The following is a 27526-nucleotide window of genomic DNA, read 5'->3' on the forward strand; positions in this document are numbered from 1 at the left end:
TAACTCGAGTCTGGCGTACAACATTTTAATCCTGGTATCTTTTATATTTACATATCTTTTTATATAAATTGGTTCTTTTAAGAGTATGTTCAGGTATTCATAAAACTTCTGAAAATAAGATATTCTTCAAAACCAAGTTTTCCTGTAGAATATTTGGATTGATTTAAGTAAAATCATGAAATTCTTAAAATTTGAGATGTTTTATGAGACCAAAATAAGTTTCTATATAAGAGGTCCCAATGAAGCTGGTGTGTTACTCTAAAGAAAAATATACGAAACCTTCTTATAAGTTGCATGCAACAGGGTTTCACTTCACATGGAAATTGGACTTTAAATTTATCTATACAGCATTTACCATGAGTACCGACAGCTTCAATAAAGAGTTGAGAATAATTGAAGGCATCCATGCAGGAAACAAAATATAAAGATATGATAGATAAAATAAATGCATCCAGATTATAAAGCAAACTGAGTTCTTAAATCTATATTGCGATTGGTTTGTGCAATTTGCATTAGACATCTGGTTTGTAGAAACTGGGATTTGCAAAAGGGTTATGAAAAAATAATGTACATCCCAAGTAACAAATAAAATAGTCGAGAATTAAAATGTATCATCAACTGACTTGTGCAAGAATCTACACACAATTACATATTTCTAATAAAGGTGTTTTAACATCATCATTATCTTATTCTATTCACAGTCAATTATTTCAATTCAAAAGCAAACAAATATTCAGCAACAATTTTTTGGTGACCAGTCAATGGTCTTGGGTTCACGTATTGCTTTTCTTTTTTTAAAGAAAGCAACTTGTTTCAAAATCATCGTGTCGTTTGTTTTATCTCCGTTCTTCTTTATATGGTCAACACTCAATCATGACGTAATTTGTTTCTTGATTTCCTCTGATTTTTTTATTTAGACGACAAGAAAAAAAGGTGATTATGTCTGATGACGTCAAATACACGATCTTTTATCAGAGTTTTGAAGAAAAAAGATAAAAGTTTGCCTATATGTACATATTGTCCAATACTATTACACAAAAACAGATTCTATCAGGTATAGTATCTCGTGTGAAACTTTATTTCTTAACTCTCGACAGTTGATTTTTTAAACATTAAAAAAAAGACGGCAAGCCTCGAGTAGTCGAGCGTCAAAAATCGTATCACGATCGATGCAGTGGTGGAATCAATCTGTATGTTCTGGTATTTTTCTCCCATTGAAAAATATTACGTTTGCTTACTGTGCCAATTTTTTGTCCTTTATGCTGTAGTGATGTTATGAGACAGATCATCGTGTTTGAGTTGTAGGTTCGAAATTATTTCCCTGCTAATATGAAAATAAGAAGATGTGGTATGATTGCCAATGAGACAACTGTTCACTAGAAACCAATTGATGTTGAATTTGGCACTTACATGTTACCGTACAAACTTCAACAATGCGCAAAACCCATTACCCATAGCAGTCTATAAAAGGCACCTAGAAGACAAAGGTAAACTCAAATGAGAAAACTAACGGACTGATTTATGTACAAAACCATGAACGAAAAACAATTATACAGAATCAAACGACAACCACTGAATTACAAGCTCTTGACCATAGACAGGCACATACAGTATGTATTGGGGTTAAAGATGCTTGAGGACATCTAACCATCCCGCTAGTGTTTTTTAAAGAAGTAGTTTCTAATAAATATGCTCCATTATCATATTTTATTCCATGATATGTTTGAACATATCTTTCCCTTTCCTTTGTGTTTTTTACTAACCATATGCGTAAGAACATCGGGACTTTACTATTTCCATTTTTATTAAAAAGGCGTAATAATAATAAAGATATGTTGTATGCGCCTTTAAAATCCGCCCAAATCCACCAGAAAGTATTTTGATTAATCTAAAATCCCTGTACATTTCGTGCTTGCTTTTAAGGTTCCGTGCCTCGACTTGTCAACCCACACTTCACACTGACTATAATACGGCTACTTATCCATTAGACTGTACTGTTCTGTTTATAATATAATTACAAATACAAAGAATTCCAGGGATTTTTGTTCATGCGCATACATCCGATAAATTACCTTTCCAGTATGTAATCTTAAGATTAAAGGGTTCCAAACGAATGTCAGATTTATTTGGGTAATGCAATCCTGATTCCTCAAATCTTTTCATAATCACCAGTGTTAAATGTATATTGATAGTGAAAATTGTAAGTAACTGTATTTTATTGCATTGAGAACCTTGTATTTCATTCAATATCTTAAAATCGTATGGCAGAAGGTCTGATATGAGAATCAAAATATTGATTTAACTGTTAATACGATATGACCAACTCTAAAGTAGTCTGGTCAAACATTTTATTTCACTCCAGGGATGAAATATGTCATGTGAACTGTGCAGCAGACAATAGAATAATAATGAAACTCGACCAAATGCACCTGTGATCATGTATATATTCATGTTCTATAACCAGTCATTTACTAGTACATGTATTACTAGTATTTCATAAGTTACATTTATGGCTAAAAACACTATATATTATGCTGTGCCGTTTTAAATGTGTTTGTGTGTTGTCTAAAAGGAATTACATATACTATTGTATGCATAGAAATATGTGCACTAGGAAAACTCGTCCTAGTAGTAAAGATATCGGAACTGAGATAGAAACTTCGGTGAGATGTGACTGCATATTCATACATCCCACATAGCCAAATGAAAACCTTCCTCTCTTGGGTTTGCTGCCGGACAGAAGAAATCCAGGTGATCATATTTCTTTACCCAAGACATCCCTAGGAACGATAAATAATTACTTGCGATAACTGATCCTCTGTTATTTAGAAAGCCCTTAAATTTAAGTATTATTCCAGTTTTAACAAATTATCCCACTGGAAAGTTCTCATAAAGATTTCCCAAATTAACTTATTGTAAAATCTTTAGGTATCGTCTGCACCGGCCAGAACAAGATGATATTAGTAAGAAAAGGACGATACATTATTATCATCTTGCTTTTATTATTTTTGGTAAGGGATTATCTGTATTCTTAAATATTGACAACTTTTTATTCATCAGTACTGATGATTTTAAAGGAACTGCATACTGCATGTAACAAGTCTTTTTAAGAAATGCAGGTATTTGCAACTAAACATAATACACATATCGTGAATATAGGCATCAGATAAATAGGTCCATTAAAAACATTATTACAAAGCGGTTTCAAAAACACACATGTATTTCAAAGTTTCGAACCCAAGCTAACGGAATTACATACTATGGATAATTGGTAAGATAAAATGGCAAATGGTGTAGTGTGCAATAATGACTTTGCATGTATAGTACGTTACTATTTTATAATGCATGTAAGACTATGTGATCATATGACAGACCTTAAAGTTCAAAGGTTAAGGATACAAATGAAAGGGCGTGAATGTATTTTAAAACATCAAATGATGCATTATTATGAATATGACAGCAAAAGGGGGCAATTGATGGAAGTGATATTATACATCTATCAAAGAACAGTTCCATCGATCGACATGAACGGTGTAACCTATCTAATAATAATCTTATCAGTAAATACAAATGTACAAAGGATAAGATCTCATATTTCAAAATAGATTTGACAACAAAAGGTTTTCCCAACAGTAGGCGATTTGTTTGTGAATGTGTTTAAGTCATTTTCATAGTCAAATAAACCATTACGTCAAAGATCAGCGAAAAATGGCATTCAATTTCATCAGTGGATTGGAATTTTATCAGTAGATAATTTATCATATTTAGGAAATGAAACATTTACAGTAGAACATCTGGAAATCTTTTGATTTACTTGTCATAAAGTTTTATCTTAGAGAGAAAAAAATATTGAAAAATATTTCAAATATTCCAAACCAAAATACGTTTTATGATATATGTAAGAGTGTATCGTAGTAACATTTGGGTTAAATACGATTATCATTAACATTTTATTGGTTTTTGATTAATTCCCAAATGTAAAAGAACTGATAGCATGACCTCACAGATTACAATTGCAATTCGGTCTTAGAAATTTATAATGTTCTCCTACATGAAACATTATGTCAGATTAAAATATCGAATTATTTAGTTTTATCCACGTTCTCTATTTTGAAAATATATACAATTCATGTAATCCGTCTTTCATATAGTGTTCATCATGCACTCGTGCGATAATTCTATTGGTTTTTATACGCCCGTTTACGGGACGTATTATGATATACCGTTGTCCGTCCGTCCGTTCGTCTGTCCGTCCGTAAGTCAATCCGTCCGTCGTCAATATGTCGGACAATAACTCAAAAACGTTTTAACCAATTTGCATGAAACTTCGGTGAATTGTTTATATCTATTGACGTGAGCTCCCTTTCGATTTTATAAATTTTGGAATTTACGTTTCCGAGTAATGGGGTTTTATTCATTAAAAAAGGGGGATTTTCCAGTTTTCGGACAATAACTCAAAGTTCTTTGAGCAGTTTTCAGGAAACTTTGGTGACTGGTTTATATCTATTAAAATAACCTCCCTTTAGTGTTTTTTATAAATTTCTGATATGACATTGAGGAGTTATGGAACTTTATTCTTTGAAAACGGGACGGGCGTATCATGCGCTCATGGCGCAGCTCTTTATTGATTAATTCCCAAATGTATTTCATTTAATATATATATTCTCAAAATATTCATTTAAAACCTTTACAAGGATTAATGATGGAACATGTATCGTGCAAGGATTAATGATGGTACATGTATCATACAAGGATTAATGATGTTACATGTATCATACACGGATTAATAATGTTACATGTATCATACAAGGATTAATGATGGTACATGTATCATACAAGGATTAATGATGGTACATGTATCATACAAGGATTAATGATGGTACATGTATCATACAACACAAGGATTAATGATGGTACATGTATCATACAAGGATTAATGATGGTACATGTATCATACAATACACGGATTAATTATGGTACATATATCATACAAGGATTAATGATGGTACATGTATCATACAATTTTTTGGTAAATTTATAATGCTAAATCCTTCAAAATACTACATACTACTTTGGAGCCTGTGTGAATATTGTTAATTTCATTGTCAAGTATTTGAATCATGTAACATATTGCTTCTTTATTTATTATTCGTAACAAACAGTAGTAGTTTAACACCCCCCCCCCCCTTTTTTAGCGATACAGATACCAATGCGTTACTCCCCTCAACCCGATATTTTTTAGTATACAATTCAATGCTTATCAATGAGACATATGGCCACTAGAGATCAAAGGACGATGAGGTAAACAACTATAGAGCACTGTAAGGCCTTCGAAAATGAGAAAAACCATACCGTATAGTATGCTATAAAAGTCCACGGCATGACAAAATGTGAAACAATTTCAAAAAGAAAACTGACGGTCTGATTCTTAAAACAAATAAGGCAGACAGCAACGCTAGACAACCACTTGGTTGTAGGTACCTGAATTGGGAGCGACACCTTAAACATGTTTGTGAGCACGTACCATGTATAAGAGTAGGCTTATATTTTTCATTAAGTTAATACAAGAACAAAAGGTTTTTACCATGCTGCTACTAGGTTTCTCCTCTTTAGCCTTATTATATTCTTGACCAAAAAGGGAGAATACAAAAGAGATATAATGTACATTGAAGTAAAAGTACAGGATTTGCCGAGTCTTTTGTGGGAGACTTTCATCTAAAAAACTCAAGGCCATACAGAAGTTTGGAAACTTAATGATGTTCTCGTTTTCATTATTTATAATTTTGACCACTTATCTACCGTTTTCATTTTGTTGGTATTAACATCTACCTGATTTTCATTCATATATGAACGAATATATGTATATACAAGAATAATGAGTAAATAATAAACAAAATATCGCTTATTTTTACAAGATCCATTATATCATCGAAGTATAAAAGAGAGAAAGCCGACAGAAGGTAAATGTGGGCTAACTTAAACATGAAGCAAACAAAACAATGTCCTCTTAGTGGAATGTTAAATACCATCAGGTATGTCAAACAGACCTTCTTATAGCAAATGCCCATATAATATCACAGTCAAAAAACCGTCTTAGAGGTAAAGACCCCACAATCATAACCAAGAGACTACATAAGACTTAAAATAATGTTTACAAAAACTAATCAGCACAGAATATCTTAGCTCCAATTCAGAACTTTGGACAGATGATTAAAACTGAAAAAAGAAGAGAAATAATAAACTGTATTGGCAGCAATGATTTTCGAACTCAACGGGTTTTTTTTCAAAAATAAAATAGTGTTACAGGTTTACTTTACATTTCATGCTGGGTAGAGCTAAGATGTGACCTGTGACTGACAGTGTTTACAACTTGAAGATACTTACGCAAAGATTCATTAGCAATTAAGGGTAAAAATCAATGAGTTCTGTGCTGCAATATGGTTAACAGGTGACACATTTATCTTGTTTAAAGTACGTCGTTCAGAAGTCAAAAGATACATTACTTTTAACTAACGTCGAAACATAACGATAAAAACATGAAATCACTTGACTTAATTAGTTTCCGTTCAACATGTTTATCAGTGTATATCATTTCTCAAACTTATATCAGATTTACTTATAATTTTGATGTAAATGAACTGCATGGAACAATAATGTTCTATTCTGAATGACAGCCATGTGCCCTCTTCAATCCAAAGAAACTACCGAAAAGTTAAGCTACGATTTTCTTTCAGATAACTCATGCTAATTTTGTGTTAAAGCAAAGGAAAATGGCTTATCGATTCAACTAATTTTCATATCTTATCCAACAACAAAAAAGCGACTTCTGCAGAAATAATGTAAACAGTACTGCACGTGTAACAATATTCAGACCACAATGATGCATACAATCACTATTATACTTTCAGCATTAGTTTTGTGCTCTGGACTAGACAATAATCCGATACGTAATACAAAATATGGTCAAATTCGCGGGAAAGTGACAACGCGACTTCCGGGAACAGAAGTAGAAGAATTCCTTGGCATACCATATGCAGCTCCGCCTATTAAATCACTTCGTTTTAAGGTAGGTTTTGTTTTTATATGATACATAAACTTTATTAATGTTTTTTATATGCCATTTGAAAATTTCATGTAATACAAAGCGTTTGCTTAGAAATATCATTATACACAACTAAAGTGAAAATGTTCCGGAGAAACTATTACGTAAACTAATTAACTACGTACATTGTATATGTGCAGTACTTGCCTTAAATTATCGATTTAAAAGTTAATGCATGGAGCACACATTTTGTAGGAAATAGCTTATTTTTTCCTTCCGGATGTCTTATAAATATTTCTGAGTGAACAGGCTAATAAATTTCAACAAAAACAATTGAAAAGAGTATATAAACATTAAAAATTACATTTTGAAATACATATGCAGTTCATTTTAAAAGCAAACATTGTTACGATCTTATATCAACTGATAAACGAAAATCTGTTTTACATAACCGTTATTAACTATGGCAGTCTACCTATGCTGAAAAAATGTCTATATTAAATAACTATGAGTTCCATGTTATTATTGCAAAAACTACCAGACACTGTGACTATCTTGTGAGTACAATCCATATTCAATTTGAGGATAAAAATTCTTAAAACTTTTATTTTAAAATTCCTGAATTTTACATCAGTTGTATATAAATGGCTTAATTCAACAGATTAGAACAACTGACATAAAATTAAAAAAAAAACAACAATAGAAAATGTAACTGAATGATCGTTTTCATATTTAAAAATAATGCCACACTAAAGACGTGAAACCAATTTTAAGTGCATATACGTTTAATCCACAAGCAGAATCATCTTGTGAAAAGCCTATGAATCCCTGATAAATTGCAATTGCATGGCTTCTTGTGTGAAGTTCAGACAAACAGTTATAGCTTATTTCTTGTCTTTTACTTAATAAAATGCGTATAGAATGCTCGAATTTACATTTTATACAGATTTTAGATATATTTTGATATAAATCTAAATCAGTACATGTGTACATAGGACACAATGCCCCGTCCACACTATCCTGTCTCATGTTCCTTTAACCGTGATTTTTAATTTGTCGTGTAATTCAAAACGTTCATTCAATGAACATGTGTACTAAGTTTCAAGTTGATGTTACCAAAACTTCATGGTAAATATTTTTACCAAAAACTTTTACCTGATAATGTACTATGCCTTTGTTAGTCTTGTATATTTTTAATTTTAGTTCATTTATATGTTTTGGAGTTTAGTGTGACATCCATTTTCACCGAACTAGTACACAATTTTATTTAGGGGCCAGCTGAGGACCACCTCCGGGTGCGGGATTTTCTCGCTGCGTTGAAGACCCATTGGTGGCCTTCGGCTGTTGTCTGCTCTTTGGTCGGGTTGTTGTCTCTTTGACATATTCCCCATTTCCATTCTCAATTTTAATTTCTTATTATAATACTTTTATGTTCTGTGAACTTTGTAATCGGGCTCAAAATCTTAAGATTGCATACAATTTCAAAAGTTCACATCATAGTGAACATGTGAACATAGTGACAAGTTGATGTGACACAATTCTTGGTAAACTACATTAACAAAAAAAATCAACCTGGTATTGGACGCACTCTCGGACGGACGAATAAAGCAGACAAGAAAACATATACCTTCTTTGGCGTAGCATAATAGTAACTACGAAGGGCATTCCAAACCGAACCATAATTTTTTGAGCTGCATTAAATTTTGGTTTTATGAATACAGTACTTACTCATTTATCACTCATGTATATATGAAAATTACACACATTTATCACCCATGTATATAAGAAAACTACACGCATTTATCACCCATGTATATATGAAAACTACACAAATTTATCACACACGTATATAAGAAAACTACACACATTTATCACCCATAGATATATGAAAACTACACACATCTATCACCCATGGATATATGAAAACTACACACATTTATCACCCATGTACATATTAAAATTACACACATTTATCACCCATGAATATATGAAAACCACACACATTTATCACCATGTATAGATGAAAACTACACACATTTATCACCCATGCATATATGAAAACTACACACATTTATCACCCATGCATATATGAAAACTACTCACATTTATCACCCATGTATATATGAAAACTACACACCTTTATCACCTATGAGTATATGAAAACTACACACATTTGTACATTTTTTAAAAGTGGGCTTTAGCAATTAGTTTTATCATGTAAAAGACCGCCGTTTTAGGGGTTCTGCATAACGAGAGAGCACTGTACTTCTAAAAAAAACATCGTAAAGTATACTTTTTGAATTCAGATTTTTAAATTCTTGAGGTTTCTTCATCTTTTCGGTTATAGTCAAAAGTAAATGTGACGTTATCTCCAGTATTAAGCTGCCCTTAAATTGCGGTACGTAGGTTTCCCGTAACAATTGAAGTTTTGCGAAGACCTGACTACTTTCTTTCTAGCACTTGATTTCATTTACTATGGAGTGAACTAGCTTTACGTAAGTTAAACATACTGCCGTTAAACTTTATGCATTGCAACCCTTAATAATAAAAATGCGTTTTGGGCGAAGCTCAAATCATAAAATCGATAATGTTGTTAACATTTACGCAGTTAATTAGTTTTACTAGTGAAATGCATAGTTCCGCCAATTTGTCATATTTTTGTAACATTTATTTTTTTGCACTGAAATTGTGAACCATTGACTGTTCTTTTTTATCAGTAAGCAAAACATTGATTTAGAATAAAGGAAGATGTGTAGTATACGTCAATCAAACACCAATCAAGTTCTGCACTGACAGTTAACATTTTTCATATGAAATTAATTATTATTTTTATTCATGTATTCATTTCAGACTATAAGCATGGGATGGGATTTAAAATGATTCTCTCTTCTAAATCAGAAGAATCGATATTTTCATGTCCAAGTAATTGAGTACTGCAATATTACCTTATAGCTGTGTTTGGCAAAACCTTTCGGAATTTTAGGTTCTCAATGCTTGTCAACATCGTACTTAATTTGACCTTTTTTACTTTTTGGATTCGAGGGTCACTGATGAGTCTTTTGTAGACGAAACGCGTGTCTGGCGTACGCATTTTTAATTCTGGTATCTATGATAATTTTATTGTTAGTGTTGATAATTTTCATATTTCTTAAAGCTGGTATAATCTCAACCCTTTTATTTCTTAATTGTATTCTATTTTTAGAGACCTACAGATCCTACACAATGGGACGGCATAATGAACACTAATACAATCCCACCAGCCTGTCCACAAGTTAGCTGGTATTATTTGAGTAAACATAAACCAAACTTCCAGTTATCTCACGAAGATTGTCTGTTTATGAATATATTTGTACCGAGGGTAAGTAGTTCAGTCAACATACTGTTCTTTCAGCATGCAACAATTGTGGCCAATTACAATAATTGCTTATACAAGTAATGAATTCTCTACCGCGTTTTAAATTGCTCAGTATTTTGTTTTCTATGGTGTGTTTTGTAGACTGTTGTTGGTCTGTTCGTCTTTTTTCGTTTTTTTTTTGTCATGGTGTTGTCAGTTTGTCTTTGTAATATCCATTTGTATCTTCCATCTCTTTTCTTTGGCTACGAAGACGTTAGCAAAAACAGCTGCATTAAAAAAAACGCACACATGATCCAGCGTCTCAGATAACAACATTTACGTTTTGGAAAATACCACGGCCGAGACAATAAAAAAGGCATTTTCTTCTGCATATACAACGGCGGCGTTGAGGTATGCACGATATGCATTATTTTTGGGGCCTTTTATAGCTGACTAAGCGGTATGGGTGTGCTCATTGTTGAAGGCCGTACGATGACCTATAGTTGTTAACTTATATGTCATTTGGTCTTTGGAGGAGAGTTGTCTCATTGGCAACCATGCCATATCTTCTTAGTTTTATATTAGAAAATACACAAATAAACGGTATCTATCAACCAATCACAATCCAGCATACGTATGTAAAAAAAAATCATAAGTCCAACAGACAATACCATGGCCAAAAATAAAACCGACGAAAGAAATAACAACAATAGTATCATATAGAAAACTAAAGACTAAAGGTATAACGTAAAGTGTAATTATTCCTAATACTAATAGGTCCTAATACTGCAAAAATCAATAGACAATTAAAAGCATAATATAAGTTAATAAAAGAAAACGTAAAATATATATAAACATGAAGAAAACGTCAACCTTTGGACTTTATACTCATGCATGGGTACAGGTTCCTTTTAAACTATACCAACTTCATACTGATTCCACATAAAAGTGACAAGCGATAATCTGGAGAAACTGACAACATAGGATACATGTGACTATGTTTTATATGTATTTACATCCTGTTTTAAATATATGTTATTCGTTAAGTGATCATTTCCGGTATAGGTCGGTTTATTTGAATATATTGGATTTCCACTTTCGTTTTGATGAACCTTCACCATATTCGTAGAAGTGTTGCATAGAAAAAGGAAGGGATCATGTCAAATGTTGTAGCACTTCTGCCAGCTGACATTTACTTTCCACAAGATTCGATTTCCAATACATTTTCGGAAAAGGGGAAGTATCAAGGAGCAAATATCGGAGCTATTTTAGACAAAGTTGCTTCCGGGAACATAAATATCGATGACTTTATACAAGATATGACTGTCAGTCAAACAGAGTTGAAGAAGGGTCCTAGCACAGTAAAGCGATGGGCTTCAATGAATAACCGATCCTTATGGGTTGTAAAGGAACTGCAGGTTATTGGTAAATTTACAAATCGAAAAGATTTCCAGATAGGGGAGAAGATTCCTGCAAGAATGGAGACGACGAATAATGGTGGGGAATGTGTTGTCGTTCGAAAACGTCCAATATCTGGAGTTTCAGTTAAACCTGCTTCATTTTGGAAGTTCTATGATCAAATGACCGCACCAAAACGACTAGAATTCTTAAAGAACTTTAGTTCTGTTCGATTGCAGAGTAGTTACTTTGCAGAGGATTTGACACCAGGACCTGAAGCAACAGATGACGACGAATTCTCGGAAAAACAGGAATGGTTCTTTCAAGTTAGCCAACCATTTCAACAAGAGTTAGCTACTTTATAAATCGCATCTTAAGAATGAATTGTAATCATTTGCCTGAATACATGTTTAAATACATTTAAATATTCAAAGTTTGACGGTGTTCAAATAAACAGTATGTTCGTGTACTTTAAAATGATGCTCAAATTTTGTGATGGATTTATTAGAACTTATCGTATGTAAACAAAACTGATGTAATTATTTTTTACTGAACAACAACTGAAATTAACCTCTTAAAAGAACAGATTTCGTCAATACTTTGAAGTCTGAATGAAAACAAAAGTAGTGTGGCTTAATATATTTGCAACGCACGTATTCTTACTGTATTTTGTTACCTTTAAAAAAATAAAACTTTATTATGTTTTAAAAAACTTCATATTTTGGAAAATTTGAAATATTCGTACAAGTATTGTGCATAAAGACTCAACATTGAATGGTCTGAAAAGCCAACTCTCTCTCTGCATACAATTGTTTCTTGGAAAATTGGAAAAGTGACAAATTAAATATTAGAATTACAAAGAACCAAACAGATAAGACACTTACAAGGTTAAGTTGCAATTTAAAAAAATATTCATGGCAATCTTCAGTGATAACACATAATATTTGTGCAAATTTAAGAAATTTTTATCTAATGGATAGAAAAAAATGTGATTAATTTTTGGGCAAATTTCTACCATTTTTCGTTTTTTTTTTCCTTTCCGTTTCAATTTTTTTTTTGTATTAGTTCAGGAGACAATATAATCATTTCATAACATGAATGGATGAAAGAATGCAATGTGTAGACACATTATGCATGCCTACCGTCCTAACTAAAAGTGTGTCTTTTACTTTGTAATTGATTTTGCATTGCTGTTTCAGAGTAGGTAAATTGACTGAGTTGAGACATGCTATTGCTCAAGATTAAGGGCGATATGTCAAGGCCCTTAAATTAAAAAAAGCTACGATAGCTAGTTACCTTCAGGTTATTCATACAACTCCTCAAGTATTCAAGGTTTTATTCATCCTTGGCTTTTAATACTCAGGTCATTTAGCTCCTCAAGAATTCAAATATTTATGCATCCTTGATTTTTTTTTTAATATTTAGGATGGATATTTAGGTCCTCAAGTATTTAAATATTCATACATCCTTGGATGTCACGTTCTTTGGTTTTATAATTTATTTTTAGCACCAAGTCGATATTGTTGTTGATGGGCTCCTAGTATTCGAAGAAATCATCTGTTCAAAAGTCAGTGAGGCACTGAAACGATATAACATACCTTTCTTAAATTCTTCGTTGATTAAAATTAGAAATTATAAAGAAAATAGGGTCCAAACTCCATAGACAGAGGTTGCCTAAGATGGATTTTGCCATTTATTTTGTATTCTTTTTGGTTATATAGCTCCTCAAGTATTCAAATGTATTAATATATCCCTGGAAAGTGATTCGAACGCACCAAATTTATAAGGTACAATTTTCATTTTATTTTTTGATTCATTCGGTATTCTTAGTGTAATTTATGTAAACTAGACCATTGAGCGTCCTTTCCAATTGTTTTGTTTTTAGAAGCTTACCATACGATATGGGTATTAAGTGAATGTCTGAGATCATACAGTAACCTTTTTAAATATTTCCCACTTCTTCGTCGGTACAAGCATTCCTCTTACAAAAATACAGATATGGGATGCCCTTCTCTAGTCAAGTGTGGAAACAGAAAGCCTTCGAGAGGACCAACATATTTTGTCAAACCTGTTCTTATAATATTATATTGAAGTTCTTTAAAGGTTGCTATCAATAAGGTTTGGAGTACTTGTGGTTACTAACCAACAGAGCTTCTTCTAATTTTCTCAGATTACGTACAGATAGGTGATATTGGATTTTGTGGGGCATTTTTAGGTTGTTATATATCTTTTTATCTGTTCATTTACTATCATGATTTCCAAGATAGAGGGTTTCTGCTAACAAGTAAGCAATTAAACCATTAGTTCAAAGTGGTGAAGTTGAAACCATCCCTTCGAAATTTTACGGACGAGTTGGTTGACTGTCATATGGAATATCTATTTCACAGATGACGACATATATGTTCAAATTTTCGTAACCAAAGTCCCATTCTCTTTTTCTTGAATGAGATCAACAGAATAAGACTTATCGTCGGTTATTACTAAGATGATCAACACGATTGGTGTAACTTGTGGAGCAGGATCTTCTTATCTTTCCGGAGCACTTAAGATAACCCCTAATTTTGGTAGGATTCGTGTTGCTCAATCTTTAGTTTGAATGTAAACAATATTCTATTATAGAATTATAAAATATATTTTATACAATATAAATTCACTATATGGCGAAAAGGATTCAGAAACAAGCAACGGGTGCTTATATTAATCTGTCTCCTTGAAAGTTTAGTTACTATGTTGTGTTTTGTGTACTGTTGTTTGGTGGATTTTCGTTTTTTTTGTCATTAGATTGTCAGTTTGTTTTCGACTAATCAGTTTTGATATCCCTTTGGTATCTTTCGCCTCTCCTTTAGGCCAATGTCCCTGATCAGTAATGACTAGGAGGATGGTTTGCCGCAGGTTAGTACAGATTTCAATGGTGAATATCAAAAATGAGTTTCCCCCAGATTTCTGAGTTTATTATGGACAGTTAACAGATTTTTTACATTTGTGTACAAAAAGTTTAATGTTTTAAACACGTCTTGAATACATTATATAAAATTATTTCCTGTGTAACATTAAGGTCTATATTCTATTTTTTTCCTTCTTATCATAACCAGAACACTGTTTGAAAAGATATCCTTTCAGACATAAGATTCGTCGGAACGGCACGTTTGAGTGGAGTTAAACATATATATCATCCAAATCTTTATTAGATTTTGTTATATCTTCAGTATTCTTTTAACTCGTAACCAAGCATAATCATTCACGTTTGTAATCTTTTTACTTTGTTAAATTTTGTTAAACATCATTTTCTGTCCTTTCTGCTATGCTCATGGCATATTATGCATTTCTTGTATTTCATAATTGATCAAGATTTATTATCCTGTACTACCCCCAGGCATAGATTTTAGACACAACCATTTGGAATTTTCGGTTTTTAATTTCTTTAATTTCACTGTCAGATCTGTCATTCAAAACCACATTTCAATGAGTGTAACATCTCAGATATCCCAGTGAACCTGAGATAAAGGATACTACCAAAAGTAGACGGTCTACTTCATAACTTGATCTTTTCCTCGATATTGACATAGCTGGATGACTCCAAACTAGAATCTATGACAAACGTGATGATTCCATCTATCCAATTTTCAAACTCCAATTTCTCAGCAGTAAAATATCCTCTGCTCCATCGCACGGTGTTCAAATATCTCAGGTAATATGTTACGCTCGTACATGCTCATATCATCCGAACATTATTGACAGGGGTGTGCTCCTTACACAACAACTGTTCCAACAGAGTTATGAGGAAGAACTACTGAAATCGACACTAACTACGTTTTCAGATCACCTTCACGAATTGGTTGAACGAAACGATGTTTGGTGTCTCAATCCACTAACGGCATGCTTTCGCGGTCTTATATCTTTAGATACTATAATAGTCGTCTGTAATGTTCCCGATCGTGTCCTATTCCAGGATGTTACATTTTGACTAAGTGTGAACTCGCAATGCGGGTAATACATGCATAGCAGGATATGCATTTTTAGCTCACCTGGCCCTTTGGGCCAAGTGAGGTTTTTCATCACTTGTCGTCCGTCGTCCGTCGTCGTCTGTTAACTTTTACAAACATCTTCTTCTCTGAAACTACTGGGCAAAATTTAACCAAACTTGGCCACAAACATCATTTGGGTATCTAGTTTAAAAAATGTGTCCGATGACCCTGTTTGCCAACTAAGATGGCCGACATGGCTAAAAATAGAACATAGGGGTAAAATGCAAATTTTGTCTATTATTTTGAAAACCGTTATAAATAGGGAAAATCTGACCGGAGAAGAAATGTTCAAAATTTTGAGTTCTACCATTTGTCCATATAGGTCAAAACTGTCGGACGACTTCTTATTGGAGTAATTGCCCTTAAATGACAAATTTTACCATTTCTTTTTTCATTTTTGCCTATTATGATGAAAATTTTAATAGATAAAGAGAAACTTTAAAATGCAAAAATGATCAGCAAGACAAGTTCTACAAACAAGTGTGATGGTCGAAATCGTCAGTCGACTCCTTATTAGAGTTATTGCTCTATGATAACGATTTTTACCATTTTATTGCGTTTTTGCCTTATATCTTAAAAGTTATAATGAATAGATAGAAACTTAAATAAGTAAAAAAGATCAGCAAAATAAGATCTACAATTAAGAATCATAGAGGAAATCATCTGACGACTCCTTATTGGAGTTATTGCCCTTTAATGACGATTTTTGTCATTTTTTTTTTGCGTTTTGCCTTATATGATAAAAACTATAATAGATAAACAGAAACTTTAAATCACAAAAATGATCAGCAAGACAAGATCTACTAACAAGTCAAATTTAGCTGATATAGTTAGTAGACTGTCACTCTTTACAGGAGTGATTGCTTAAATGAGAATTTGTGTAACCCTGTTTTGAGCAAAAACTAAAGAAGATAGAGAGAAACTAGACAGACTAAATGATCAGCGATACCAGAACTGCAAAACAGAGATTTTTGTCATGAATTCTATTCTCGATTCTCGTCTACAATGTTGGAGAGTGTCCTTTGTTGAATATGCACATAGACCAAGGTGAACGACACATGCTCTTTAGAGCCAATAATTTTTTAGATTGTTCGAGCGACACTGATGAGCCTTTTGTAGACGAAACACGCGTCTGGCGTACAAAATTATAAGTCTCTATATATATGATGAGGATTGTACACAGTGTCGACGCATACGGTCTCGCTCCTTTTGGAGTTCACGCGATTCCTTCAGTTTTTGTTTGTTAACTTGGTTTGTCTCTTTTAAATCGATTTACGAAAGTTTAACATCTGCAAACTACTATCGCCTTAGTTTGATTCTCTTCATATTTGATATGGATTTACAACTATTTTGATTCGACCGCCACTGATGAGTCTTATGTAGACGAAAACCGTGTTTTGGGGATCGAATTCTAAGCCTGCTATGTTTGACGAGTTTTTACTCCAAATTCCAAGTATCTTTTTTCAGTGACTTCTTGTACAAGTATAATAGTCTAATTTAAAAGACTATTTAAACAAAAATAATCTTACCAAATATAAGGTTTCATACTATATGAATTATTATAGAAATTAAGGACCCAAACCTTTAAAAGAAACTGACCCGTTTCATTATGTATCCAAAGATTTTTTTTGACTGAGGAGCAAATCTTTGTTCTATGTTTTACCTGTGAATGAAAGTCAAATACTCTCTGGATTAAAAGTTTGGTAAAATAAAAAAGGAGCAAAAATCAAAAGGACCTGAAAGAAGGAAAAACGTTAAAGGTTATTTTTTTCAGAGGGAGCAAAAAAAAAAAACACCGAGTACATACGCTTATTTAAAATCTACTACATATAGATTCTTTAAATACTTTTGAAGGTAAAGGAAGATTCTTTGCCTGTCTTGCTTTACATACATGGCGGTTCAAACAGAGTGGGAATGGGTGCTATGTTTGATGGAGATATATTGTCAGCATATGGCAAGATAGTGGTGGTCAACTTCAACTACAGGCTAGGTATACTAGGTAAGCACATATTGATACAAGGAAATGTTTCCATCTTAAAAAAGAGGAGGAACATACCAAGAGGAATTTCAAAACGTATCTGTCGAAGAGAAACTTACAACGCCATGGCAAAAAAGAAAAACATCAAAAAGACAAAAAAGTCCACAAATACTACATAGAAAAGTAAAATCTGAGCAACATGAACCTAAACTATCAAACTAAATGTTATTGTGATATCATATATGCATATTTTAAACACAAAAGCAATAGAAATGCCAAATATGGCCTGGCATTTTTCACTTAAAAGCATTTATTACCTGAACAAACGATAAAAATTCAAAAAGGTCTTATATAATGATTTGGGTAAATACTGCAGTTACGTAAATGGACGATACTTGTTATCCCAAACTAACCGTAACTTTAATTTAAAAAAAAAAAGCCATATCATACCAATCTCCGTGCACACGACACGTGGAAACACGAATACATGTTTATGTTTGTCTAATACCCCCCTCCCCCTCCCCTCACCTTCCCCTCTTCTAACACCGGAGTTCACTTATTACGATATACGGTGAAGGTGAAATTAAGAAATGGATATCAAACAGAGCGAAATAACGTGTCGGTATTTCTACGAACATTTCGATCAATTATCAGATGAAGATTTTTGGTAATTTTACATAGACACAGGCTACAACTCACCTTGGAAAATTTCATGACCTTTAGTATTCTTAAGGTCCCATTGATTGATAGATACATTTCTTTGGTTATGCAGCTGCCAATGTATTAATACATCTTTATTTATGAACCTGCCCATGTATTGAGACATAATTGATAACTGCCCAGGTATTTATAAATGTCGGTTATATAGCTGTCCATTTATTGATACATCTTTGGTTATGTACCTGCCTACGTATTGGCACATCTTTGGTTATATACCTGCCTACGTACTGCCACATCTTTGGTTATATACCTGCCTACGTATTGTCACATCTTTGGTTATATACCTTCCTGCGTATTGGCACATCTTTGGTTATATACCTCCCTACGTATTGGCACATCTTTGGCTATATACCTGCCTACGTACTGGCACATCTCTGGTTATATACCTGCCTACGTATTGGCACATCTTTGGTTATACACCTGCCTACGTATTGGCACATCTTTGGTTATATACCTGCCTACGTATTGGCACATCTTTGGTTATATACCTGCCTACGTATTGGCACATCTTTGGTTATATACCTGCCTACGTATTGGCACATCTTTGTTTATATACCTGCCTACGTATTGATACATCTTTGGTTATATACCTGCCTACGTATTGGCACATCTTTGGTTATATACCTGCCTACGTACTGGCACATCTTTGGTTATATACCTGCCCACGTATTGTCACATCTTTGGTTATATACCTTCCTGCGTATTGGCACATCTTTGGTTATATACCTGCATACGTATTGGCACATCTTTGGTTATATACCTGCCTACGTACTGGCACATCTCTGGTTATATACCTGCCTACGTATTGGCACATCTTTGGTTATACACCTGCCTACGTATTGGCACATCTCTGGTTATATACCTGCCTACGTATTGGCACATCTTTGGTTATATACCTGCCTACGTATTGGCACATCTTTGGTTATATACCTGCCTACGTATTGGCAGATCTTTGGTTATATACCTACCCATGTATTGGCACATGATTGGTAACCGCTAAGGTATTTACAAATTCTAGTTATGTACCTGCCCATGTATTTATACATCGTTCGTTATTGTCCCTGTATTTATATATCCGTTGTTATGATTCGTATTTGATTTGGCCTTACAGTTGTTTTCATTCGAGCGCCAATGACGAGTCTTGGCAGACGAAATGCGCGTAAACACTTTTTTATGAAATGATTTTTTGAAAATTTTTATAACAGGATTAAACACATTTTTTTCTAGAGGTTATTGATGTGTAAACTGGGACAAATAACTCACAAACTGGATAAAAATCATCAGGACTTTACGACATTTATATAAAGTTTGCGATTCAGCGATCCAGTTAACACATCAATAACTTCTAGAAAAAAATGTGTTTAACCTTATAATTCTTTACCTACACATGTGAAATTTTTAAGTAATAATCCTTTGTTCATTGACTACTATTTTCAATGAAATGCACAATTCACATTTCGTAACTAAGTAGTTAGCCACCATATTGAATTGCTGAAATCCATAAAGGTTCGATTAATGCAATAGAATCTAAAATTAAATAGAACCTACCCCCAAAAACTTCATTTTATTGAGATATCACCCAAATTTAAAATGTTAAAGAAACGGAATAACCTTCCGAGCTTGAGAGTTTTCATTCGTATGTTTTTCCATGACGTCAATGTGACAAGATGATTCAAGAAATTTCTCGGAAATTATTTAGTTTTGATTTTATACATTTTCCAAGCCTTAATGATTTATTTTTTCATATGCATTAGAATAAAAATAACAGTTATGTATTTGTTTTTTAATCTCAGTTTGTTTGGAACTCCTGGATCCCATGCATGTGTATCGCGCTTAATTACATCACAGTGAAGTTTACGAAAGAATATCGGCAACATGGTCCATCGAAGTTTAAACCAAGGGGAAAATTCTAACGGACCAATCCAATTAAAGTATTTGCAGATATACCAATCATATAAGAATTATTGTTTATCTAACTCGAATTATTCAAAACTCTATGTTCCTCTACATAAGGCATATATAGCCATTGCCGTGTTTGGCACAACTTTTTGGAATTTTGGGTTTTTAGTGCTCTTCAACTTCGTACTTGATTTCGACTTAAAATTGTTTTTAATCTATCGCCACTGATGCCTCTTATGTACTCGAAAAACCCGCCTGGCTGAGTTATTATGTAGTCAACACTGATGACTCTTATGTACACGAAAAACCCGTCTGGCTGAATTATTATGTAACTACCAATATGTAATATACCTTTGGTTATGTAGCTGTCGATGTATTGATATATTTATGCTTTTATAGCTGATCATGTGTTAGTACCTTTATGGTTATGTACCTCACAGTAGGTATATTGTCCGGCTATGATCGTGTTTTTTCGAGTGATTTGATCGGGTTTTTTCGAGTGTGGGCACTTTTTTTGAGTGAATATGATAAAAAAATGTAAACAAACAGACGTCTTTTTTGTAAGACGTAAAATAGATGCTTAAACTTAATATACAAGGTAAGTTAGTATTTGTGATAAAAAGAAATCATAACCCCTACATTATTTTGTGTTCTAAAAGTTAAATTAGCTTTACAATGCTTTTATTCCAAAATATAGAATAAAACTTATTTTATACTAGTACCAAGGCAAATGTCAAAGGAAATGTATATTTGGATCTATATATACAGACACTTTATAAAAATTCTTGCCATTGCATTGAGAAGGACATTTTTAGAATACATTCATTTGTATATGTCCGTGTATTTTCGAAAGCAGTCCGGGTGTTTTGAGTGCGGTCAAGGTTTTGATCGAGTGATTAAACAAAATTTCAATGGCTAAAAATGTTATATGTCATTACGATTACGTTTGAAAAACAATGAAAAGGTTCAAATAAAGTACTTTTTAAAGCACGAAACCAATGCATTTAACCAGTTTGATGTATATTTGGATAGGTCTAACATGTCACGCACATGTAAATATGGTAGAACTATCGAACAAGTCAACACCCAGGTACACAAGTTGTATCGATCCAAACATACGTATATCAAGGTCGATTCAACAAGATATGGATAGCATACAGTAAATATTCGTGTTGTAAACAATATTAATGTGAGCACAGACATATATATATATATATATATATATAAAGAAAAGGAAATGTTGTATGAATGCTAATGAGACAAATATCCACAAGAAATCAAATGACAAAGATAAAAGTTGATATAGGTGACCGACGTCCTTCAACAATGAGAAAACCCTAAACCTTATAGGCAGCTCTAACAGACCCCAAAATGAAAAAATTGAAGCAAATAAAACGAGAAAACTAACGACCTAAGTTATACGCGCGTCTGGCGTATTAAATTATAATCCTGGTACCTTTGATAACTATTTACACCACTGGGTCGATGCCACTGCTGGTGGACGATTCGTCCCCGAGGGTATCACCAGCCCAGTAGTCAGCACTTCGGTGTTGACATGAATATCAATTATATGGTCATTTTTATAAATTCCTGTTACAAAACTTTGAATTTTTCGAATAACTAAGGACTTTCTTATCCCAGGAATAGATTACCTTAGCCGTATTTGGCACAATTTTTTGGAATGTTGGGTCCTCAATGCTCTTCAACTTTGTACTTGTTTGGCTTTATAACTATTTTGATCTGAGCGTCACTGATGAGTCTTATGTAGACGAAACGCGCGTCTGGCGTATTAAATTATAATCCTGGTACCTTTGATAACTATTTACACCATGCACTGGGTCGATGCCACTGCTGGTGGACGATTCGTCCCCGAGGGTATCACCAGCCCAGTAGTCAGCACTTCGGTGTTGACATGAATATCAATTATATGGTCATTTTTATAAATTCCTGTTACAAAACTTTGAATTTTTCGAAAAACTAAGGATTTTCTTATCCCAGGAATAGATTACCTTAGCCGTATTTGGCACAATTTTTTGGAATGTTGGGTCCTCAATGCTCTTCAACTTTGTACTTGTTTGGCTTTATAACTATTTTGATCTGAGCGTCACTGATGAGTCTTATGTAGACGAAACGCGCGTCTGGCGTATAAAATTATAATCCTGGTACCTTTGATAACTATTTACACCATGCACTGGGTCGATGCCACTGCTGGTGGACGATTCGTCCCCGAGGGTATCACCAGCCCAGTAGTCAGCACTTCGGTGTTGACATGAATATCAATTATATGGTCATTTTTATAAATTTCCTGTTACAAAACTTTGAATTTTTCGAAAAACTAAGGATTTTCTGATCCCAGGAATAGATTACCTTAGCCGTATTTGGCACAATTTTTTGGAATGTTGGGTCCTCAATGCTCTTCAATTTTGTACTTGTTTGGCTTTATAACTATTTTGATCTGAGCGTCACTGATGAGTCTTATGTAGACGAAACGCGCGTCTGGCGTATTAAATTATAATCCTGGTACCTTTGATAACTAATTATACAATACAAAGTACGTAAAAAAACAAATATGACGGACATGAACCTACGACAACCACTGAATTACAGGCTCTTGAATTGGGACAGGAATATAAAGATTGTGGCGGGGCTAAACATGTTTGTAAGCCCTCAACCCTCCCCTAACTTTGGACAGTGTTTGTTACAGCACAAAATAAGAACAAACTGTAAAAAATCAGTTACAAATGGATTTACTCAATAGATCGGTACGAAGCACAGACAACCCAAATAACATAATTACAATAGATACAAAGAAGAGTACCCGCGGTTAATGCGCGTTACAACTAATAAATAAATCATGTTTCCCGGACTAAAGTATCAAGCAGTACAATGTTGGATTGAGACGTACGTACATTGTGTGTGTGAAGCGGGTATGTGTATTTTTTAACAGAAAATACATCCTAGATGTTTCATTTACTATTCGTCTTGATAATAATTTGTTTTTATCGTTCTATGAATGGAAAACAAGAACAATTTTCAAATGCTACTACTGTGATTAGGAGTATGATCAAGCGTATGTTATACTTGGTCACACAGCAAAAAACACCATTATAGCTTTCTTTCCATCAGTTAGCAGTGCTTTAAAAAAAAATGAAAAAATAGACATTACAATTACCAATGTATATCTGCGGAAGTCTAGGAAAGACATGAATTAAATACATGAGGTGTACGCTATTGTGTACGCTATTGTGTACACATTTTTTCTTATTATTATTTCAAAAAGATCACATAAAGGCTTATAGATTATTTATTTCATTGTTTGTAATTATATTCCATTCAATACAAAATTGTTTGTCAATATGAAATAGTACAGGTGCGGATTAAATGTATTTTTTAAAGGGGGCGCTTGGCTGGTCCCAGGCCTCTGTTAGAAGAGTATTTGTGGTATATTGCATTTTACTGAATTTATAACCTCTGTCCCTTTGTTTTCTTAAAATTATCATCAAATTGAAAAGGGTTAAATTTGATCAACATAGTAATATGTTTTGTTACTTATTAGGAATATATAATATTGCCCTTCGCTAAATTACAGTTACAAACTAGAAAAAGTTAATTTTTAAGCCCAAGAATGCCTTCTTTCTTATTCACATTTTCTTTGAAAAACCCGAACCATTTGTTTAAAAACCCGGACGTTTTAAATGTTGCTCTCGAAAAAACACGGACAATGTATAACCCTGAATTGTTAGTAAACTACAAGGAAATTATATTATGCGTCTTTTGCGCTCAAAACATGTTTAGTATTCAGAATAAGATGAATAGACATGAATAAAACTATTATATACGCGAAATAGCAGTAAATTGGTCTGATCGCATTTAATATCACTCGAAAAAACCTGATCTACACTAAAAAAAAAGTGGACAGATTCACTCGAACAAACACGATCTCCGCCGGACACTATATCTACCGTGTACCTGCCTATGTATTGATACGTCTTTGGTTATACAGTTGGGTATGTATTGATGCATCTTTGATTATGTAGCGGCACATGTGCTGGTTCTTCTTTGGTTATGTGCCTGTCTATGTATTGATGCATATTGGTTATATAGCTGCACACGTATTGATTTATTTTTGATTATGTGCCTTCCAATGTATTCATATATAAAAAATGGGGCTTAACGTGTTTCATTAAATGCCAGTGTACCACAGCACCATGTTAGTATTATTATAGTTCTTATTTGAGGTAGACGTATCGCAAACGTATGGAAAAAAATGAAATGTTTCCTATCTTTAGAGACGAAAAATACTGTAAGCTAGGAGATAAACCATCCAGCCTTGGGATTTCAAAATAAAATAGATGAAAGATTTTTAGTAATTCAATTCTTTTACATTTTTGCTTAAAAAATGAAAGATTAAAATGACATTTTAACAACTTAGATTACTTATCTTTCAAACCGTTTTTACGTTGTTACGTAATTCTTTAAATATTATAATTAAGATGTTATCTAATCTAGTTTGTCAGGAATATATTTACCTTGCTATTGATATGAATTATGAAAGTAAAAAAATGTTCCGATTACACACATTTTCCTCTTCACAACGAATTAGACATAAACACGTTTTAAATGCCAATAAAATAGAATTCTGTTTTTAGAAAAGATGACCAAGTTTTAGTTGCGATTGTAATAATAAGTTAATTTATTTTCATGTGGGAGATAAGGCCCTCCCCATTACAGTTAAACTTACTAGCAAATGTGCCAACAAGGAGGTTGATTGGTGTTTGATATAAATACATGTGTATGTGTGCTTTCGTTCATTATTTTGTACCTAAATCAGGCCGTTAGTTTTCTCGTTTGAATTGTTTTACATTTGTCATTTCGAGCCTTATATAGACTATGCCGTTATGGGTTTTGCTCATTGTTGAAGGCCGTACGGTGACCTATATTTGTTAACTCCTAAGTCATTTGGTCTCTGGTGGAGAGTTGTCTCATTGGCAATCATACCACATCATCTTAATCTTTATACTAAGTACAACTATTTAGGAGCAAAACATCAGTTAATTGTTTCTATCTAGGTAAACTGGTTCCCCGTACCATTTGTAATTTTTCAAAAATCTAATATTCAAACAGAATTTAATATTGCTAATTCAATAAAAAAAAATGTGTAAAATTAATTAGCTATAGATATGCCCGTCATTCGATGTCTGTCTGTACAAGTAACAGTAATGGTATTAAAGTAAATATGTTCCTCCCGGGTATCTCCTAAACCAGTCATTTTTTATTTCGTATTCTTATGTACGATCTGACTTCAAGGAAATGCCATTTTGTACTTTTTGTTAAAAACAGTACATTGCTAAATCAAATTTCATTTTAATAATAAAAACGTATATGCATTCCAGGTTTCTATGCCGACAGAAGTGAGGGCATTGAAGGTAACCTTGGATTACTTGATCAAGTAAAAGCGATGGAATGGGTACAGAAAAACATTCATTTCTTCAACGGAGATCCAACAAAAGTAACAATATACGGACACAGCGCTGGCGCTGGCAATGTTGGTCTCCATCTTGTATCGGATTTAACAAAAGGTAATTGTGTAAAAACTAGTTCTATAAAAAGAATTGAATATATTTAAATCTATCGGGAATATCTCGATCGACCCGTATTCTTCTAGAAAGATTTGAATATCACATCAATGGTTCATTCTGTTAGCAATGTCTACTCTCAAACGCTCAAAGATCCAAACATTTGAATGCCCCCCCCCCCCACCCCCCCCCCCCCCCCCACCCCATTTTCCAAGTTGAATCAGTTTTCAAGAATGCGACTTGTCTTTTGAGTCAATCTTTTACAGTCGCAAATTTCCGTTTTACGGAAGTTTCAATTTTGTTCGATTAATGTCCTGTGGTAATGTGTCATGCATATCCAGGACGGGAACAAATAAAAAAAGAATCTGATAGCTCGGGTCTGATAGCTCGGGTCTGTGAATTGGATCGACTGTAGAGAAAGGCGAGGAAATTAAAATGCTACTTGAAATAATGTTTTTCGGATATGGGCATAAATTTTGTCAAGCAATGGCTACTTACGGACTTCTCAAAGAGTTTTGCAAGGGATCTATAACATATAGGAAGAATGGCATTTTCTCTACCTGAGGCATCGAAATTAGAGTTCCCGTTTCAACCGGACATAGATTTGTATTTATACATTCAGCACATCCTCTTAATGTGGCCTTTTACTGCAGGATAGGAGAAGTCCAGATGACCATTTTTCGATATAATATGCTGTAGACACAGGTCTGCTTCGTAATTTCATAACGTGACTTTTACATTGATCACAGTTAAGGGACACATTAGTTTTACAAGATGATGATTTGTGAACTGCATCAGATACTTTAAAAAAAACATTTATCAATTTCTATGTTTTGTTTAATGGGATATCAAATTAATGTCAAAATTTATGTTCAGTGACTAACAAGATGATACACAATAAGGTTTTTAATAGAGAACATTTCCCCGTAACCAGACACTTATAAAACAATTTGAAACTGCTTGACAATGTTCATCTCACAAGTGATAATTATTTTACTTCTAGGGTTGTATAGATATGCAATAGTTCACAGTGGATCTCCCTTAGCTTACTGGGGCGTTTCTGATTGTATACCGACGATGAAGAGCAAAACAGTTCCAGATGATTGTCAGCAAGGATCCAGTTATCTGCATGATAATATTGACTTTACGAACCTCTTGTCGGGACCAGTCACTTATAAAATCCTAGACTTGCCGGGAGAAGTAATCACGTTATATTTTTTCTAATATGACATACTATGGGCATATTTATCCAAGGGAACTTCTCATTTTTGAGTGCCATTTGTTACCTCCTTTTTACTCCTTTTTAAGCAACTGGTTATTGGATTCAAAGAACCAAGGTTATATAATATAATATACCTGATGGTAGCTGGGATGTCTAAATGTTCAACGATAGATTTTTTTAAAACTTCTGTAAAAGACTACTTGGTCAATTCATTTTCAAATTTCAATATAAAAACTGGGGGTCACGGAGCTTTTTTTCGTGTAAAATACATAGAAATTAACGAAATCACAGTTATTTCATAAGGGTTATATAGGGGAAACTTAATGTTTCCT

General features: G+C 33.4%; 1 protein-coding gene across 1 annotated transcript in view; it reads left to right on the forward strand.

Moving 5' to 3' along the window:
• Positions 1 to 6628: 6628 nt before the first annotated feature.
• Positions 6629 to 27526, forward strand: part of LOC127733192 (neuroligin-4, X-linked-like) — a 37454-nt gene continuing 16556 nt past the window's right edge. The window contains exons 1-5 of the mRNA XM_052242533.1: positions 6629 to 7066; positions 10245 to 10400; positions 17654 to 17798; positions 25790 to 25975; positions 26976 to 27172. Of these exons, the coding sequence (XP_052098493.1) occupies positions 6878 to 7066; positions 10245 to 10400; positions 17654 to 17798; positions 25790 to 25975; positions 26976 to 27172 (873 nt within the window). The 5' untranslated portion in view covers positions 6629 to 6877. The remainder of the gene's footprint in view (positions 7067 to 10244; positions 10401 to 17653; positions 17799 to 25789; positions 25976 to 26975; positions 27173 to 27526) is intronic.

Source organism: Mytilus californianus, unplaced genomic scaffold (genome assembly GCF_021869535.1).
Source record: "Mytilus californianus isolate M0D057914Y unplaced genomic scaffold, xbMytCali1.0.p SCAF_1, whole genome shotgun sequence".
In the NCBI taxonomy this organism is placed as follows: Eukaryota; Metazoa; Mollusca; class Bivalvia; order Mytilida; family Mytilidae; genus Mytilus; species Mytilus californianus.